Source organism: Psittacula echo (genome assembly GCF_963264785.1).
Source record: "Psittacula echo genome assembly, chromosome: 1".
Classification (NCBI taxonomy): domain Eukaryota; kingdom Metazoa; phylum Chordata; class Aves; order Psittaciformes; family Psittacidae; genus Psittacula; species Psittacula echo.
The window spans coordinates 127,449,125-127,468,726 of NC_137735.1; the positions used below are offsets into that span (position 1 = coordinate 127,449,125).

At 37.8% G+C, this 19,602-nt stretch overlaps 1 protein-coding gene across 2 annotated transcripts in view; it reads right to left on the reverse strand.

Moving 5' to 3' along the window:
• Window positions 1-19,602, reverse strand: part of RAP1B (RAP1B, member of RAS oncogene family) — a 34,692-nt gene that overhangs the window by 5,987 nt on the left and 9,103 nt on the right. For both annotated transcript variants that reach the window (XM_080625687.1, XM_080625686.1), the window contains exons 2-6: window positions 9,177-9,261; window positions 7,701-7,769; window positions 4,405-4,461; window positions 2,853-2,993; window positions 667-810 (exon numbers count right to left, since the gene is read on the reverse strand). In XM_080625687.1, the coding sequence (XP_080481813.1) occupies window positions 667-810; window positions 2,853-2,993; window positions 4,405-4,461; window positions 7,701-7,769; window positions 9,177-9,233 (468 nt within the window). In that variant the 5' untranslated portion in view covers window positions 9,234-9,261. The remainder of the gene's footprint in view (window positions 1-666; window positions 811-2,852; window positions 2,994-4,404; window positions 4,462-7,700; window positions 7,770-9,176; window positions 9,262-19,602) is intronic.

The window sequence follows — 19,602 nt, forward strand, 5'->3', positions numbered from 1 at the left end:
AATTCAAGCTGTTCCAGAAATGTAAATACCAAGAGTTTCCTTTTCTAAACATTCTCGCATCCCTTTCTTCATGCTTGCACCTGCACTGGGTAAGAAAGCGTGCACTATTGCAAGTCCCAAAATGCATGTGTGTGGATCAGTCACCTAGCTCTTGCTAAATAAATAAAGAGCTAGATGGTAAAGAGGCTTTTCCCCCTTTTCATTACAAAGCTGCTATTTTTGACAAAACTCTGAAGAGTTTTTGTTCTTACCATCTCAAATAATTTAATACCAAATAAAGAATTTAAGGACTTAATTCCTTTAAAGGTCTTCAAAAAAAAAAAAAAAAAAAGTAGCCCAGCAGTGTATTCTCAGTCTCTATCGACTGCATCAACTAGGGAATGTAGCATGAAAAAAGTATTTAATCAAGTTAATATGAATATAACTTGAAAATTAATTATACTAAAATTAGTATAATTTCAAAAAGTCACAAGTCAAAGCTAAACACATCCCTTAATATAAACATCTCAAAATCTCACAATAGTAGGAAAGAGTTCTGTCCATTATAATCAATGTTATTCATAATTGTTAGCTCTTCCTTGACAAACAGTAAACATTTTGTTACCAGAACAGTGTCCCATCCTTCCCTCCCTGCCACCCCTCCCTACTGTGGGTACCATGCCTTACCTCATTAACATTTATCTTTGATTTTGCAGAAGACTCTAAGAATGCACAGTTATTCCATTGCCTTGCTAGGTTCTGTCCTTGTTCCTTTCCCACAACTCTTTCATCTTCCAAGTCACACTTATTGCCAACCAGAATCATAGGCACCTAAAAGCCAATTTAATACCAGCAAAGAAATCATTAAAATTCTGGGAAGGCACATTGCAAATGCACACCTACAAGCCTATCTGAATGGTTAGAGGATCCCATCTTTCAGAATAATCAAACTCTGGTATAACTGAAACGTAAGTTTACCATTATGCAATACTTTCATGTTCAAATCAAACTGACTGCGTTTTTTGCCTGCCATTTGGCAGGGCGGTGGTGGGAATGGTTTGAGCATTCAGTACACTGTCAATGGAGCAAACTTCACATCTTAGAGATGACCTAATGAGATTTCCTTTTCACATGTTTAAGGCATCAAGAAGCCTACCAAAGAATCTGCTACAGGATTCTTACGTGTTCAGAAATCCTGGAAAAAGTAGCCTGTACTGAGTAGCATAATGAAGGACGCAAAAGCTCCTTTCACCATGCCTTTACTCCCAGCATATCTGTGTTCCTTGCAAGATCAGTTTGCTCACATGATTTTCATTATTAGGCTGACGTACACAGACGAAAGAAAAATGCCACCTTATAAAAATTACCAACTACAGAAAACAACAAATTGACCTTTGTGGCAAGAAAAGGTAACCATACAGACTTGTCTGGTCTGTTGTCTGTCACCTTCCCCCTCACACCTTTCCTTTTACTAATTTAAGGACATAGCTAAATTTTTCCCAAATTCAAGTGCTGAAAAAAAGGTTTACAATATGTTGGCCATTTAATTTCCCTCCACTGAGAGAGCAAGTAACGTAAGAACTTTGTGTAAATTTTGGCAAGAACTAAACTTGTCAGTTGAAGCTCATTATCTTTTTCCTGATGCGATGGAATAATTTTCAAGACTGAGGGGAGTGTCCTAAAAAGAAATACAATTCCAAGGTAATACTACCAAAATACTAGCAAAGAAAGCTTATGCTAGTCAGCATGAATACACCATGTAAACCAAGGTTTCAAGTATAGTCACATCTTGATTTTTGTGTACAAAATTAATTTGACGTTAAACAAGGTTATAACTTGGTGGGTTCTGGTTGGGAGAGGTACATGAAACTTAAATATTACTCTTTTGAGATACATTTGTGATAATGGGTAATAAATCCCTTCCAGAATAGATCTGCTGGACATAGGCAAGACCTGCAAATGCTTACAGTTTAAAAGTGCAAGATGGTTTGTATTACAGAAGTCACAATGAACTTCCCTGAACTCAATTTAATCTGTTCTTTGCCGGCTGTCAGCAGGCATACGTGGATACAGAGCAGTAAGGAAGGCATAAAAGTTTCCATGAGCACAGTTTAAATGAGATGAGCACACTTAAAAACTGTTTAATGCTTTCCCCCTGACTCCCAGCAGGAGCAGGACATTTTTTCCTGCCCGATAGCTACAGCTTAAGGTGTTTCTGTTAAAACATGCTATTATTGCTGTTTCACATTTGAAATACCTTTCTTCCATTTATTAAGGAACTGAGTAACACTTCTACAACTATAGCAAGTTTGTTTTAAATCAGTTATAAACTGGAATGTTTTAGCCTCACTTTGTAGCTTTAATAATGTTAAGAGGTGCATATTGAGATTATATGGAAATAGAACCCCCAAACTTACTTGCAGGCACACACAAAATGTAAAAGCTATGTAACATTCAATTATAAAGCTTACAGTACTGTCTTTCTGTAAGAGCTTAGAATTTTGTGCCTTCAAAATACCATGAACAGTAGGCATATTGAAGAGAAAAATTAATGGTGGTTTTTGTTTTTTAAACCATCATTGATAGTAACTGAGGTAAGAACAGATTTGCTTTAGGACTGTTTTTGGCAATTTTTTTCTTGCAGTACTACTGAGTTTCAATACAACTTCATATAGAGTATTTTAATGGAAAATACTAAAAAAAAGACAATTCTCTAATTACACGTGACAAGTTACAATTTCTCCAGTTTGCCCTAACAGTTGCATTTCTGTATCTACTGGTTGATTTGTCTCTTAAAGCTCAGAAGCTATCTGATCACATTGCAACATCCATAGTGAAAACTCTAAATATTAAGCATTTTTAAGGATGCTTACATCATCAGTGTCTTTGACTCGAAGAATCTGTTCTCTTAGATCCTGTAAATCATTAAATGTGGACTGTGCTGTGATGGAATATACTAATGCAAAACCTTGTCCATTTTTCATGTATAGGTCTCTCATTGCTGTAAACTGTTCCTGTAATTGAAAAGTAGAGACAGATGTTGCAGTCAATTTGCAATTTCCTTGCACAAGCTGCCATATACACTTCAGGTTAAAAATAGATCACAGGTATGATGCATTTGTGCTCCCTCCCCTCCTTTAAAGTGACCAGTATTTTACTGTTTGACTAAAAGCATTATAGTAAATTGAACTGCTTTTAAAGAAACCTGAAGCTTGGAACATTATCTGGGGTGGCTGAGCAGCACTGAGATATTGCAAAGGGCTATACCCTGGAAAAAAGTCATAGAAACTGGAGTAATTTCTTAACAGAGAAAAGGTACAGTAAAAGGTAAAGTGAAATCTGCAGATTACAGAAGTTACATTCCTCACAAATCTCTCCTTACGTACCAAGTTTTTCCCATCTCCTGATCATTCTTTAAAACACATCATAAAGCAAATGCATCCTTTTTCAGCCTCTAATTTGTAGTCACTTTCCTATGTTAAATTCTACTTTAATATTTAAGGAGATTGTCTAGAGGATGGTGACACTCAATAGATTTGTCTTATTTCCTAGACCAGTGACAACTATGATACTGCACATAAAGGCTCACTAGTGCACTGCACAGAAGCATTAGGACTTCCTGTTTGAAAACTCTCAACAGTATGACTGTGGAATAGCATTTGTCTTTCTCGCACTGGTGACTTGGCTATCTTGTGCCTGATCACTCACGCACCAAGTCTCTTTCTGTATGTCAGACAAAAAGCACAATTTATTTTGAGATAATAGCTGCTCCATCTTTCTGTAGTTTTACATGGCCTTATTGTATTATGGAGCTTAAATAAGTTATTATGGGACCAGACTATTCCTACAGTTCAGAGAACATGTTACACTCTAAGGGTATTGAGCTTACGCTCACTAGAATCAATGAAGGAAATGACTGGTTTCAATAATTTTGGAACTAGACAGAGAAATACCTGACCAGTATGCAAAGGGTCAGCATAAACCCTGTGCTTTCCCATAAGCTGACTAAAGCAGTAACTATTTTTATCCCAGTGTCAGAACACATCTCACACAGAAGAGAAAGAAGATGAGAAGAAAGCATGCATTCTCTACAGCAACAGAAATCAAACCTGAGTAACCACTGGGACTAAGTTTTCCTCTGAGCAGAATAAACTTAAAACAGCAGTGCAATCTCTTTTAAAACGCTCAATCTCACGTTTCCCCTATTACAGAACATGAGCTCACAGGAAGCTTACAATTCATTTTCTGCTGCAATACTGAAGTCTTACTAAAACACTAGTATGTTAAAAAGCATCCTTTAATCAAACGCACTGACCACGGTTACTCTAGAGAATGAGGAAGGAAACATGTCACCATTTATATCCCAACAGCTTTTGATGGATTTAACACTGTAAACCAGTATTTGGGGAAGTTGGTTTTACATACCGTTCCTGCAGTATCTAAGATTTCAAGCATACACTGTTGCGCATCTACTTCAACTTGCTGTCAAGAGAGAAAGATGTGGTTAGAATTTTTCCTCTTGCAACTCTCCCCTCTGAAGACACCAGAAATTGTATGATTTTTATAAGCAAATTCATAATGCATAAAGCAGCATGTCTTAAGTTTATATGGATATACACTTTGAAAACAGCAGGAAGAAGCCTTTCAAAGGGCCCTAGTGACATTTTCAAAAGCAGCATCAGCAGCCAAGTATCACTTTGCAAAGTGATTAGGGATTTTTGATTATTAAAAAGAAGGCTGCCAAATTTGTAATGATGGTTACCAGCATCTAGCACAACTAATTTTTGCTTGTTTCAGGGATCATTCACAGACTGAAGAGTACAAGTGAAATCTAGAAATTTGGATTGGCATACTAATGCTTATTTAATAGTAATTTAGATCAACAAGAGAATAAGTAGTACACAGCAAACAATAACCCATGTAAACTGCTAAGAGTGGTATCTGCAAAACAAGCTTTTAGTGACACCAATTAGGAAACTGATCCAGCTTTAAAATATTTGCAAAGAATAGAAAGTTTAAGAAGCCAGATCAGTTTCTGTATCTATTTCAGACATCCCCTATATAGTTTCTACCTGAAAAAAATGGCTGCAAGTGAGCAAAGGACATGTAAGTGCCCTCAAGCTGTTCAAACAGGCTACCCACTTTTTTTTCTTTCAAGCTGCTCATACACCTCCCTTGTTTCCATTTGCATGAAAAATTTCTAGCTGGCAGACCAGCACTCAGAAAGAACTTTGTGTCCCCTATTCCCGATATATGTGTTATCGCTATTTAACTTTGAGTTTCTGTTTTGTAACTAGATTTGAGCTTGGGGGGGCAGGGAAGAAGAGTATTTCCACTCTTCTCACACCTCCCCAATGCACCCTAGGTATGGGGATTCCTTCAATAACCACTATTTTAGCATGTATTGCTGATAAAGTCAGTCCGCTTATTAAGCAGCATCTATTTTCTTTATGCAGAAATCACAGAATCACAGAATATTAGGAATTGGAAGGGACCTCAAAAGATCATCTAGTCCAATCCCCCTGCCGGAGCAGGAACACCTAGAAATGTTTGGGAAGTAAACTAAGGCATCAAGTTTCAAGACTTCATAGAATCATAGAATAGTTAGAGTTGGAAAGGACTTTAAGATCATCTAGTTCCAACCCCCCTGCCACAGGCACAGACACCTCGCACTAAACCTTGTCATCCAAGACTGCGTCCAGCCTGGCCTTGAACACTGCCAGGGATGGAGCATTCACAACTTCGTTGGGCAACCCATTCCAGTGCCTCAGCATCCTCACAGTAAAGACCCTGTAGAAGTCTTCCCACATATGGAATTATGCCGCATCTTATAGCTATTAATACACCTGCTACTACAATTAGAGAACTAAAAACTGATACCACCATTCCTCTCCATTTTCCAAACCAGGATTCTAACCATCCTGTTAATGAAATATCTCTTCTTGAATTTTCATGCTCAATTATTTAGTTCCTGACAAACTTAAATATTTCAAGCCACATCCTCTCAGCTTCAAATATTATAAAATCAGATTTAACATTAATAGTATAGAATTGCAACTGCCAAACCAATACATTTCAAAGTCACCCAAGTCAAGATGCAAGTCAGAACTGTTAACTAGCAGTGATGGAAAGAAAATGACTGCATAAAGTATTGTCCAGACTTAAACAAGACTTCAGCAAATTGGCTGATTTGAAAGGAAAACAGAGATATTCCTAGTCATTTCAGGACCAAACCTGAAAGGAACTTTGTAAGATCTTTGCTAAAAAAAAAAAAAAAAAAATTAGCAGAAGACAAAATTTCTTAGGATGGTTTTACTTTTTCAGGCTCCACAGAAACAGTCTTTGGGAAAATTCACCCAGCAAGCATCACGAATCTAGTATGACCTGAAGAATGTACATGCATAACAAAGGAAACATTTCACTTTAGTACAGCTTGTGAATATTTCTAGAGTCATTTACTGGGCCTAACCCAGAAAAGGCCTGTACCAAACACTGGGATAGGGTCCAAAATTTCTACTCTTCTAATGCAGAAAAAGTAAGTGGCTACATAGAATTTGGTTTTGCTGTTGTCTCTTGAATAGGAGTTCTAGTTTTGGCTGGAAGCCCATGTGCTTAAGACAGACCAAGATTTTTTCAGCATACAGATTTTGATGAGGTCAAAGAAAACAAGTGTGAAATTATCATTTTGCCTTCACTAAATTCCTCTTCTGCTCAGAAAAGATTCTGAACAGAATACAGGCTGCAATGGCTTTAATACAGCCTTTTTACTCCAATATAAATGTCATCCAGTGCTAAAAGAGAAAGTCCTGCAGTTTTTGCCCATTCCCAGTTTGGGTTTGTGCCTCTTGCCTCCCTTGTATACACACTGGCATTTTTGTGGTGGCCACATGGTGAGCTACATTACAGTACCAATGCATCTCAAAAGTAATTCAGCTAGAAAAAGAAAGATTAAGAAACCAACATAGCTGAAAAGTAATCTGCTTCACCAAGTGGTTAACCCTCTTGATAGCCATCCAGATGTAAACTATCTTAGCCTGGAATATTAATCATGGTCTCAGCTGAAACTGAAGAGTGAGCAATATGGAGATTCAAGACGATGCAAGCAGAGTCAGGCCTTTCAGCCTGTCATGCTGAAGAGGGGAAGTGAAACAGGCCACAGTAAGTGTTTGTTCATTTATGATAGGTTTGTGTTAACTTATTAATAAAACAGCAACCCACCTAATGGAAGTGTATCAAGCTATCAGTGAAATTGTTAGGAATACTGTATGATGCTTCCAGTATTCTAAAGGTGAGCATGAAGTTGTTTTTAGCAGATTTTCCTAGTAGCAAAGAAGCTTAGAACCTTCAAGTCCAAACCTACCTGCATCTACTAACAAATACAAACTAATAATAAATATTATTAAAAAAAGTGGTAGCATATTTTAGTGGAGTTTTTTGTTGTTTTTAAAAGAGAAAACAAAAACAACAATGTTCCCAATTCTGACACTGAAATTACCATTTTTTACTGACTAGCTAGTAAGGTATTACACTTAACATAAAAAAGCTAGTCTTGAATTACTCCTTTTAGACAGACTTTAAGAGTACCTTTACAATTCAAACTTCTAAAGTTACCTGGTATTATGTGGCATTACTAAGCATACCCTTTTTCAAGCAATGACTCAAATATCTGACAAGTACTGCAGTTTTAAGCTTCTACAACACTAGAGAGGTCTTTTGCATACCTTTCTGTAGGAGTCTTCTATCGTAGGATCGTATTTTTCAACAAATATTCCTTGAACAAACTGTACAGTCTGCAACACAAAAGTTCTTGTTAAGACTGACAGTGACATTTTGTAAACATTGTACACAATGTTTCTAGCGGTATACTCAGTTATCCATTACATTTGTCAAGGCAAATTAAGTGACTGACATCACAAAGATGTCAACAGCAAGTTAAGTGTATATGCCTATTTAATCAGCTACTGTTACATGAAGCAATGCTACACCTTCCTTTATCTACTCTGAGAGCAAAAGAATTAAAGCATCCATTGATTTAAGGTTTGTCTAACTCTTGGAATTGGTGTTAGTTGAATAGGATACTATACAGCTGCATAGGTTTTATATTTGCATTTATACCTACTGCATTCTTCTGCTACTTATCTTCCAGTACATGAATTAGTGAGAAACAACTGCCAGCGTTTACTAGACTCAGTAGGATAAACCCATGTACGTAGCACATAGGAAGTTTTTAGCACAAGTCAAATGGAACTTTAGGACTCAGTGGCCAGGTCAGAGGAGACAGGTTCAAATCCAGAAATGCTGCAGTAAGATAAATAATTTAGAGGAGATGGGTAAAGTTCTTTCACAATCTAACATGATTTTTCATTTAAGTCTTCCTTTAGGAACCCCTTTGTAAGAGAACAGTTCTTACCTAATGGAGTGGACCTCTAGACCTAGTGCACAAACTAATATATACTAATATTTACAAAATATGTAAAGTTCTTAAGTGGGCTGAGACCACCATATTCTGTGAACTTTTTCAGTGCTCTTCTAGGCCAGACTGAACTTCTCTGTGATCATTTAACTAAAACACATGAGCTCTTTGGTTTACAATCACCTACTAGCCACAGCTATACACCTACTTTGCAGGGAAAAATGTTAAGCTTTCTATAAATACACAAATATTTATTTGTAATTGTATAAAAAATACTTAGAGACTGCTATCAAACATTAGGTAAACAGCACCCTGAAGATCTTTCTACAGATAGGAGTTACCAACACCAGACACAAGCAAACCAGTTCATCATGTGAGTTTCATGATGCAGCATGATTTCCCACGAACCCACGGCTGGGTTACCCAGCAAAGGCAGAGACCTTTGTAATGCTGCAGGGATGTAGTTCACTGTGCAGACAGGCAAAGACCTGACCAAGCACCATCAAACCAAGCCCATACAGTAACAGCAGCATGCGAGAACACACCAGTGGATGTGGATACACCCAGTAAAGGATGTATCTATTGCAGCCAGGAACTCCCAGGAAATAATTTTTAATTTTTTTTAATTATGTTTGTGCACATTACATAATCATGTATATGCACAAGTAATTCTATTCGTGCAAACTTACATAAAAGAAACATGGGTTAGTAGGGAGTGTATTAGTGAAAAAAAGACAAGAGAAGCCTAAGAAAGTGTACTTGACATGCCTCAAAGAATACTTACCAGAGCAGACTTTCCAACACCTCCAGAACCAAGAACCACTAGCTTGTATTCACGCATGATGCAAGAGATAAATCGCCCTCAATACCTAAAACACAATAATTATTCACCATTTTGATCAACAAGACAACTATTTTAGCATTACTACAGCCACTGCAGGATTGCACATACAACAAGTCATGAACAGTTGAATACTGATACCAACTGATAAATGCAGAAGACACACCATTACAACCAGGCACAACCTAAGCAGGATGTTGCTTTAATTATTACACAGTATGGAAACGATGGATATTTATTCACAACAGAGTAACTGCTGAAGAACACTAATTTTTCACCTAGTACAAATCAAGTACGCCCAAGGTCTTCTTGTTACCAGGACTTTTTAACACTTCAAGACGAATCATTATTCACGTGTAACCTAGCCTAGTTTCAGGCAAGATAGCAGAGACTTGGAAAGTTTTTTAAATGGAGGTTTTTTTAATATCCCATGGATCAGTAATTTAGAAAAAAGGCAAGCACAGATCAAGACTTTCTGTAATAAAGACCTCAGTATCATGACCTCACCAAAACGTCACAGGTGTTTCAAAGGAAGCATGCAAGTATCTAGAAGAACCGCTCACACTCATGTGTATGCATCACTTCCTCAGAGGCCTCAGGATGGATTCATCTCCTTTATTTATAGAATGAAATTGATCTACTCCTAATTTACTACCAAATGATAGACCAATTAGTCAGATTACAGCACACCTTCCAGTGAGGTGTGCTCATCTCAACATTTTCCAGAAACCTGCAAAACATTGTAGTCATGCAGACAAGTCCATAGTCCCTCTCAGCTATAGTCACAGCAAGCATTAAGGCATTTCACAGGTTTCTCAATATCTTTCATTCATTCACCCACAAGAAGTTGCCCGCACTATACATTTTGCAACAACAGACCAAAAAAAACATTGCCAAGAGCCATACAGACATCTAAAGAGCTTGCAATTTTTTTAATTTTTAATTAAATTTTTAAAAAAAAATAATAATTTTTTAAATTTTTTTGTTTTTGCAAAAACACTACATTCACAGTATTGGAAAGGTTTATTAGGTAAAGAGCTGCTAATATTTGTTACCTATGGTACTGATACAGTAATTCTACAAACATGTCTCAAATTTTATAGCTACTACAACCTCACCTCTTCCATCCCCCAAACTTATTTCCTATCATGAGTTTTTGTAATTTCATACATACACACACATGTAAATGATTGTGTTAATGTGATACGCAAGAAATGTCTCCAGTCTCCTCTGAAGAACTGAAAGCATCAGGATGCTGAAAAAAACCACAGAATGGGAAACTTTAGGCAACAGCATCTCTTTATTCATATTGTCATTTAACTTGAAATAACATCCAAAGTTTGTATCTACTGACCCAAAGGTTGATCTACATGCAGAAAGTACAACCATGAAAGCACAATCCAGCTGCCTAAGCAGGCAGGGTTTCATAACAAGGCTTAGTTAACTTTTAATACAATAGCCATTTTCAAGCTATCAACTCTTCATGTAGCTACAAGAAAACACTGCAAACCATCAGGTATAGTATTTACCTCATTAATGTTCTTCTATAAAAGAATTATTGAATGAACTGTACTACAGTAAAGCTAAGTTACTAGATAAGAAACAGTTATCCAAGAGAAGACAACATGCATTTTTCTCATTCTGGAGCACTTAAATGCTAAGAAAAGAATCATAGAGAGAGACTTATATAAGAAAATTAAACCAACCTCCTCCCAGCAAACAAACATTTCTCAAACAGAACAGCAGGATCCCAGAAGTCAGTTCTCAAAAAAATCCCTTCGTAAGTCTGAAAGCTGATTAATGTTTTGCTAGATACCTAACCACAGCTATAATGGCTGTAGTTTCATGAGTAACTGGAGGCAACCAAAATATTCTTTTGAGACCATTCCTCTCCTACAAACTAGATCTGTTCCCCTATTCCACACTAGCTAGTGCAGCTACCTACAGCAGTCTGCCAGATCTGCGTGCTCATCTTTAGTGAAAGCTGACCCAGCAAAACCAAAACAAGGCCATATAGATTTTGGGACACGTCTTTGGGTCATACTGCTGAAGAAAACACACCTCTTTCAGCCCTGGTAGCAACTGATCTAACAGGCTGTTACTGCAACCCAGGGAGGAAGGTCTCAGTTCCTTTTCTGCAGGGGCTCTAGCACTTATCAGATTGAGTTACCTCTTTTCTCTCCCCCTCTTCCCCCAGGGAAAGATGAAACCCTCCCCAGCTGATGAATAATCTGGGGGTTGGGGGAAGTGCAGCAAATCCAACACAGGTGCCTGTACAAGGTAAGCAGGGGAGACAGACCAACCCTTTTCATCAGCAGTAATCTCAGCATCTCTGGAGTCACACCACCTGCTAGCTGTTTAGCACAAAATGCTAGGACTATTTACATAGAAATTAGAGCATTTCCATGTTAATGTCCATCTTTGCCATCACTGATAAACTCAACTTTGTCAGAAGACTGAGAAATCAAGAGGCCAGGTTCTACTTGATTTTCTTCCTGCAAATATATAACGAGTCATCTTCCAACTTACCTAAACCATTCCTGTCACCTTAAGCAAGCAAAAGGAACACAAGGAAAGAGCAGTTAATTAACCCAATATGCAGCAAAGCAGGTCTCACTCCACAGACTTCTGTTATCAATAAATTTTGAGACTTTTCAGTGGTTTCCATACCTAATAGAACATCTTTTCACTCCTGACATTAAAAGCTGCTTCCTTCCCTACACAGATTTTCTGCAAACATGGACTACCAGAACCATTCACACCACAAGGTTGATCTCTTTGGCACCACTGCAAATACCCAAACCTGTAAGCTGTCTAGTCTTTCTACAAACAACAGGAATAAAGGATTGTGTCTAACTATACCGAAATGCACCTTTCACACTCATGACAAGTTAAGCCTGTAACTACATTACTTGTCATTACAAATATTCAGCTATGCCTATTTATGTCAGTAGAAGGACATAAACACAGTGGGTGTAGGGGAAACCCCAGTACAGTAATCTGAGTGAACTACAGCAATTTCACTGTCTTTAAAAGAACAGCACTGAATTTTTCAGTCTTCAGTCTTAAGTTAGCAACTAAATATGGAGATGTCAATAACAAAGGCCAATAGTAATTTAGGAGTAATGGAGCTTAAGCAGCAGGTACTAAATACATGTTTCACACAGTGTTTTGAGTAATTTGTGACTTTTTCTTACTGAATTATCTACAATTTCTTAAAGAAAATTCCAAATCCTGAAATAGAAGCTAACAACTTGTTTTTAGTGAGAGACTGGCAATTCCATTTTGGCTCTCAAACAGGGATTTGGAAAATTAACAGAAGTCAAAGCTGCTTTCAGAATCCAGATTTGAAAGTTCAGTCCTAAATACTCAATTGCTGCACAACATTGGAGCCAATTTCACTACTGGTATGCAACTAAAGCATATATATACATATACTGTTACAGCTTGGTTAGCCAATCTTCTTAATCTCTGAAACACCTAAAAAGCTTTTTTAAGATCTTTGAAGACATGACAAAGCTGGACTGCAGTACACAAAACATTTCTCTGACCTTCCCTCCAAACTTGAGCAATGGCCAAAGTAAGTACCAGTTTCCTCTTTCCCCATGCCTGTTGGTTTTTTTTTTTTTTTTTTTTTTTTTTTTGTCATTTGTATAGCTATTCCTTAATTCATCAAGAGTACACAGTAATCCTTTATGTATGCACACACCTATACAGCATAGAAGTGGTGTGGCGTCTCTGCTGGTCTATCTCAGGTAGTCTAGCCATGACATCTTGGAATGAAACACAAACCAATGTATTTTCCAAAATGCTCTAAGAAAGCTAACTTGGATATCTGTACCACAGCATGCAGCAGAAAAAACATCTATTGTCTGCTCCCACTTAGACCTACCACCCCATTGATTCTGAGCAGCAGTTATGATGTCACTTCACCTTCCTCTGTTTTCCAACAGAAAAGAAAAACTCTATTCCTACCTATAAGAACTTTTCTAAGAAAACTTCCCTGGGTACAGGTCTTTGCTTCATTCACAGAATCACAGAATGGTTTGGGCTGGAAGGCACCTTAAAAAACATCTAGTTCCAACCCCCCTGACACAGGCAGGGACACCTTCCACTAGACCAGGTTACTCAAAGCCTCATCCAACCTGGCCTTGAACACTGCCAGGGATGGGGCAGCCACAGCTTCTCTGGGCAACCTATTCCAGTTTCACCACTCCTCAGCTAAGCCACCAGCCCATGAAACTAGGAGCTGCTTTAGGACTCTGTGATCAGTCACGCTGTTTGGTGTAAAAAGCCTAGCACGCACTTTTTTGCTGACCAGTATTCCTCAGACTGAATTAGGGCTCTGATCCTGCCTGAACTTGACTTTCCAGTGATTCCCAACTAGCCTGGCCTGACTCTGCTCTAGCCCAAACTTATTTTTCAGTATCACATGTTGTACAGACTGCTTGCATCCTAAACCTCAATCATGCTCTTAGTTTACTTTTCAGATTGACATAACCCATGACTTTGGAATGAATATTGTATTCAGCTTCATCTAGTGCCAAGACTATTTCATTTTGACGCACTTATGACAAACAACTGGGGGCAGAGGAAGACAGCAACAAAGTATAGGAGGATAAAGCCATAAAGCACCCTATCTTTCACTTATTTGACAGTATTTGAAACAATAGAAGCCATTAAGCTTCAACCAAGACACTGAAGTAAGAAGTTCAATTGCTTAAAGTGATGCAAACTATAAAACCTGAGATGAAAACTCAAACTTCTGGTGGATTTCCTTTCCTGCCTGAAAAAAAGCCCAGAACAAAACAAAACACTTCTCTAGCCATTCTAAAACAGATACTGGACATAGCACATCCACTACCTCTTCATAAAAAGTCTGTGTCTTGCACTTCTCATATTGTCATCCCCTTGCACCCAGCCAAAAAAAAAAGGAAGCTACTGGAAGAACTCTGGAAAACCATGTAATTATGAAACCATTCGTATAGTCAAGACAGAGCTCAATTTAGCACCTTAAGAATACTTCTTTGCATTCTACACTTCACCAGTCATTTCAATAACACCCTTCAGTTCTAAACGTATCAGAAAGCAATTGTATTAACTAGAAAAAAGGAAAAAGGATCATTACATAACACAATCGCAGTCATTTAAATAAGGAGACAGGCTTGCATGTTTCCTTGTCTATATGACTTTGCACTCTAAAGCTACAGCTGTATCACAGCATTCTAGATTAGGACAGGATTAAGTACAACAATTACTTGTCTGTAGTCCCCAGAGCATCAATCTGTAAAATGCATATACTCTGAGGGGCACAACAGAAAAGGACTATGACACGTAAGTAACAGATAAATCAGGGTGGGGGGTGGGTTGGTTATCAGGCAGTTGATGAGAAGCATTCACCAAATCAACCCAACAATTAAATACCAGGAAGTTCAAACTTATTCCTACCAAATAAACCTAGTAACCTGTCTGAATCCCTCTTCACTTAGTGGAGTCTATTTTGAGATAGAAATTTTGCTTTGAAGGCTGGCTACCTTTAAGATGACAGATCTGCAAGGAGCAAGAGCAATGCCAACTTCTCTGCTTTTTCAATTTCCTGTTCCTTCATCTTTAAGCGGGAAAATACTGTCAACTGTGGTCTCTCTGCAGATGCTAACAAGAAGATAGGAAGCATGCAAAAAGGCCTTTTTTTTAACTCTTGACTGGATAAGGTACTGTCTTTAAACAGCGAAGTATTTATATGCACAGATATTTGACATAAACATGAACTCTGGGGATGTTTAATGCAAGATTTAGCTAGAAAAATGAGGGAAGCTACTCTTCAAGAAATAGTGTCTTGACATTCTAATATCACACTCTGGATTCTAATGCTGTCTCAATATACAATCTCTTGAAAGTACAGAGCTCACTTTCAGTTTGCCTCCATTAACTACCAGTGCGCATCAGTAACTGCCTTGCACGCTTCCTGAAATGCAGCAGTCCATAAAACCACCATGTCTGCACAGCCTCTCACTAGTCTGTTCAAATTAGTTTTTCTAATTAATGCATGTATTAATGCATTTGTGTAATGTATTAACTGCTTAATTCTACTTCTTAATGCCATACTTCTTAAAGCACTTGATAAACTAGAGGAGCAGGAGTTTTATATGCACATAGGCACTTTTTCCAGTAAAGATTCTCTTTGAAGGATGAGCAGATCTTTGAATAAACCCATTCCAACAGAAGGAAGAAAGGTTAACCAGGACAAGTCACTGGAAATGAAGCATTTTAAAATCTTCACATCTATCAAGGACTGTGAACATGAAACTTCCTTTCTGCTTCTGCCTTTATCAGATAAACCAGGAGAAAGTGCCTCCTGGACATTTTCTTCAACAATTTCTTTAAGCATGGCTCCAGAAAAAGGCAAACCAAAGTGATGCTGCTAAGAAAGTTAAGGAACAGGAAACACTACTTCAGCAGGGAATGAAGAAACTGCACACTTACTGCCTGTAAAGCTTTCCTATAAAGCAACCATGCAATGAGGAACTGAAGAAAGTTCAATTGGCAGTAGTAACTGAGCTTCATATGATAGGTACGAAAGTGTTGGGTTTTGGTAGAATTTAGTTTTCTTTCAGCACCTTCAGCTTCAAGTTTTGATTTCTGCTTCAACTTTTGTTACCTGTCTGAGGAATGGGAAAGCTAATAATACAATCTTTCCAACTGATATTAAACCAAATGAACCTCTAACTGCAGCTCAGCCTCAGGCCAAAGACATAAATTAAATACAGTCACTACTTCAAGATATCCCTGAGACTTGCTTGTGTGAACTAGTTGTTCAGGTACGGAATTAAACGTATACTCCCTCCCAGAAGCATTATCATTTTCAAGACGTATCATGATTATTCAACACTTCAAACACCATGACTCTTGTTCAGCCCTGACATTCTGGTTGCACTGTGAAGCTGCAGTATATTCTCTAGAATTTTTATAACGTTTCTGCCCCAGCACATTTACCCCTCTGGAAGAGATGCTTTGTTAAAATCACCTTGGGAAGAGTATTCCTCAAATAATGTCAACTGCTTCCATAAGGAAAAAAGCTTCAAGCATGAGAATGACAGATGACGTAAATTAACCAACTGGTTTACCTGCCTACTATTAAGAGTAGAGGGGTGAAGAAAAGCAAAGGTAAAAAAACCTGCTTCTCAGAGAGGGGATACTAGTTCCAAGATGGAACAAAATGACAGTGGTCAGATATATGGAAAAATAGCTCTAGTTCAGTCAGAGGACCAAGTAAGGTCAGAAGATGAAGTTTTTCCAGACAAAATGTTTCCCACTTCTGGTACTGGAGCAGTCTCATCAGATGGCCAAACCTGAATCTTTCCAGTTGTCTGTACCACCCAGAATCCACTAAAGTTTTGGGTCTGTTGGTTCAGAACCCCTTCTGCAGGGAAGCAACCAATAGTACTGTTCTTAATACTCCCCAAATACTTACATGTAAGGGAAGTCCTAAATTCTTATCACTCAACTCCCAAGGAAGTTTTTCCCCCCCCAAGGTGCTGCACAAACAGCACCTTGCAAAGTGGAAACCTGTTCACTTTCACCAACTTTTATATGCTTTGGAATAAGCAACTGACAATACCTACTCAACAGGATAAGTAGTAACTCTTATAAAAGAGAAATTAAGATACTCTAGAGCTGACTTTCATACATTATTCAGAAATCAGTTATGAAGACAAGGCACACTGAAAAGCTGATCTGGTCCAATTGAAGACTTTTATTCTCGAAACTCCTGGAAGTAGAGCTATTTTATTACTAATGCAGACTCTCTGCAAGTGAGCCAACTTTTGTTCAGTAAACAAAGTCAGAAGCATTTTCTGCTTTTTAGTTTTTACCTGGTTTTGATAGATTCTTATATTTTGTCAGTCAGACCACCAGTTCTTCTGGACACTAACACAGTAATTTTTCTTGGACAGAAATATTTCTTCATTATGTTCAAACATTTTAACTGATGCCAGAGAATCTTCTGAGGATTTTCAGAAAGCTGTCTGGATCATTAAGCTCATCCAGTGACATGAAATCACACTAACCACCTGAGAAAGAGGCAGAGACCTGAGAATAAGTTACTGCAGCATAGAAACAGCACCAAGATTTAAGCTGCTCCTTGAAATACCCATGGGGACACTTACCCACAGAGATAGCTTAAGCAAGTTTTCCTCCTTTCACTGAAGGGAGCTACCTTGATTAACACTGCATGCAGGCACAACTGCCACAAAGCCGCTAACATCAGCTTACCTTGTGAGACTACTTCCACTGTCCATAGCTAGTATAGCTCAATAAAATAGCCTTTTCTTTTTTTTTTCTCAAGTCAAATTTAACTCCCAGCTAGATCTTAAATCTGAACACAAACTTAGCACAAGTTCTAAGGATGAAAACAGGCCTGCCTGAAGCCATCGATATCTCAAGATGAAAGCTTCCTAAGATGACAGACTAACAGCCATGTGCAGTTTGCATTATTTTCATATAAAATATAAAAACTAATTTCAAAGCAAGTGATGTAACAAACATTCTTAAGCTACTAAAAATATGCTATGCTTCAACACTTACTGAGTTCGAGTTTCAACTCTGTTCAAAAATTCAAATACGTCAATTCAAATTTGGAGTCCCCTATAAAAACCTAAGCTAGAGTCTGTTTAAGCCTCAGTTGGAATTTGTAACATTTGTCAGACTTATTCTTGGTTTTGGTGACTGTTTGCCATGGTTTTGCATTCTCTCCCTATTTCGGTAAACTAGTCACCATCCCCCATCAAACTGTTTAGGCATGTTCTACAAGTCAGACTTCCAACTAAACCGATAATCTCTGAATTCCTGAAGAAACTGAACTGCAAATGTTTTATATGCTTGCAAAGAAAATCCAGGCAGACAATAAATAGAAAGAAGAACATTCAGCTTTTTAAAAATATTACAAGTATATTAAATTCAGAGAATGCCTGATTACCGCATTCCGATACCTTACCATGCATAAGGTGAATATTCAACCATACAGCAAGTTTTGAAAACTGAAACAGCAATTTATTGCTGTAAATTTGGCTTTACTGTCACTGCAGAGAATGATCAGCTCCAAAAGTTTTATCAATGGATTGCAACACCATGGTACACCCAACACGTTTTAGCTCACATGCATCCTTTGGATTAAAAGCAGATACAAGCATTTGTTTCTCCCCACAATTGTTAAATTTTAACTTCAAGCTAAAAAAAAAAAAACAAACCCCCAAAAAACAACAAAAACAAAAAAACCCAAACAAACAAAAAACCCAAACGCCCAACCCCTCAAAAAAACCCCCCCCACAAAACAACAGTTAAAAACACAGGATTACCAGTAAGGTACAGAAATTTTCAGAGTCAAGATACTTTTCCTGTAAAAATGCACTCGTGCCATTTTAAAGTTACTTCAAGAATAAACTTGCCAGTTGGCTTAAGACACTCTTCTTTGGAAAAAGTCAGCTCAGCTTCTGTTGCAGAAACAAGGCCTAGCCTCAAATTCCATGTGATATCTGCAATCTCAGCTCTACTCTGATTGTGACACTGGTTGCTGAACCAGTAAAGCCTTGTATAGTGTTTCCTTCTACCAACATAAAGCAATGCTCAGTTCAACTGCAATTCCAGTATCTCCTGAATTTTGATTCCTCCTGACTACTCTCTATAACCCACACATCATATACACCCTGGTGATGACAGAACTTGTGTACCAAGGTATCATTACTTGCCTGTCTTCATTACTAAAAGTTTGAGTTTGATTATGGCTTGTTTAGATTACTAACACGTCATCAAGGCACAGATATATATATTTTTTTCAGCATTATATCTTTTGTTACTGGCCATTTAAGACCGGCTGGTGTAGGCCCTTTACATACCAAGTACCCTTCCACAGTATGATTTACAGTAATTCTATTACAAATCAGGTTGGTAGCCTGAAAGCAGCCTTACAAATTCCCCATATGTCATTCCAATTAAGATTAGAAGTTTTATCTGCTGAAAGGACACTGATTCTATGCAAACGGAGAATACTAGCTACTAGCATTCATTAACGGGAATAAAATTAGTTCTTCTATGATAAATGAGCTGTACCAGAAAAGTCCCAAGTAATTGTACTCATGTCTGTTTTGACCTCTCAATCAATACATCCCTAATAGAAACATGGTATTTGAACGTGAGCAGCAAACGTCACTCAAAGCCACCCAAATTTTACCTAATTTCACAAACAGTTCTTTCGCTACAGTTATAGCTTTAGACATCTGTCCTGAGGTTAAGCTGAATAAAGCATACCTCAACACCCAGCAATAATTACTACCTTCTGCCATGTGGTTTTGCTACCTCTGCAATAATGAAGGTC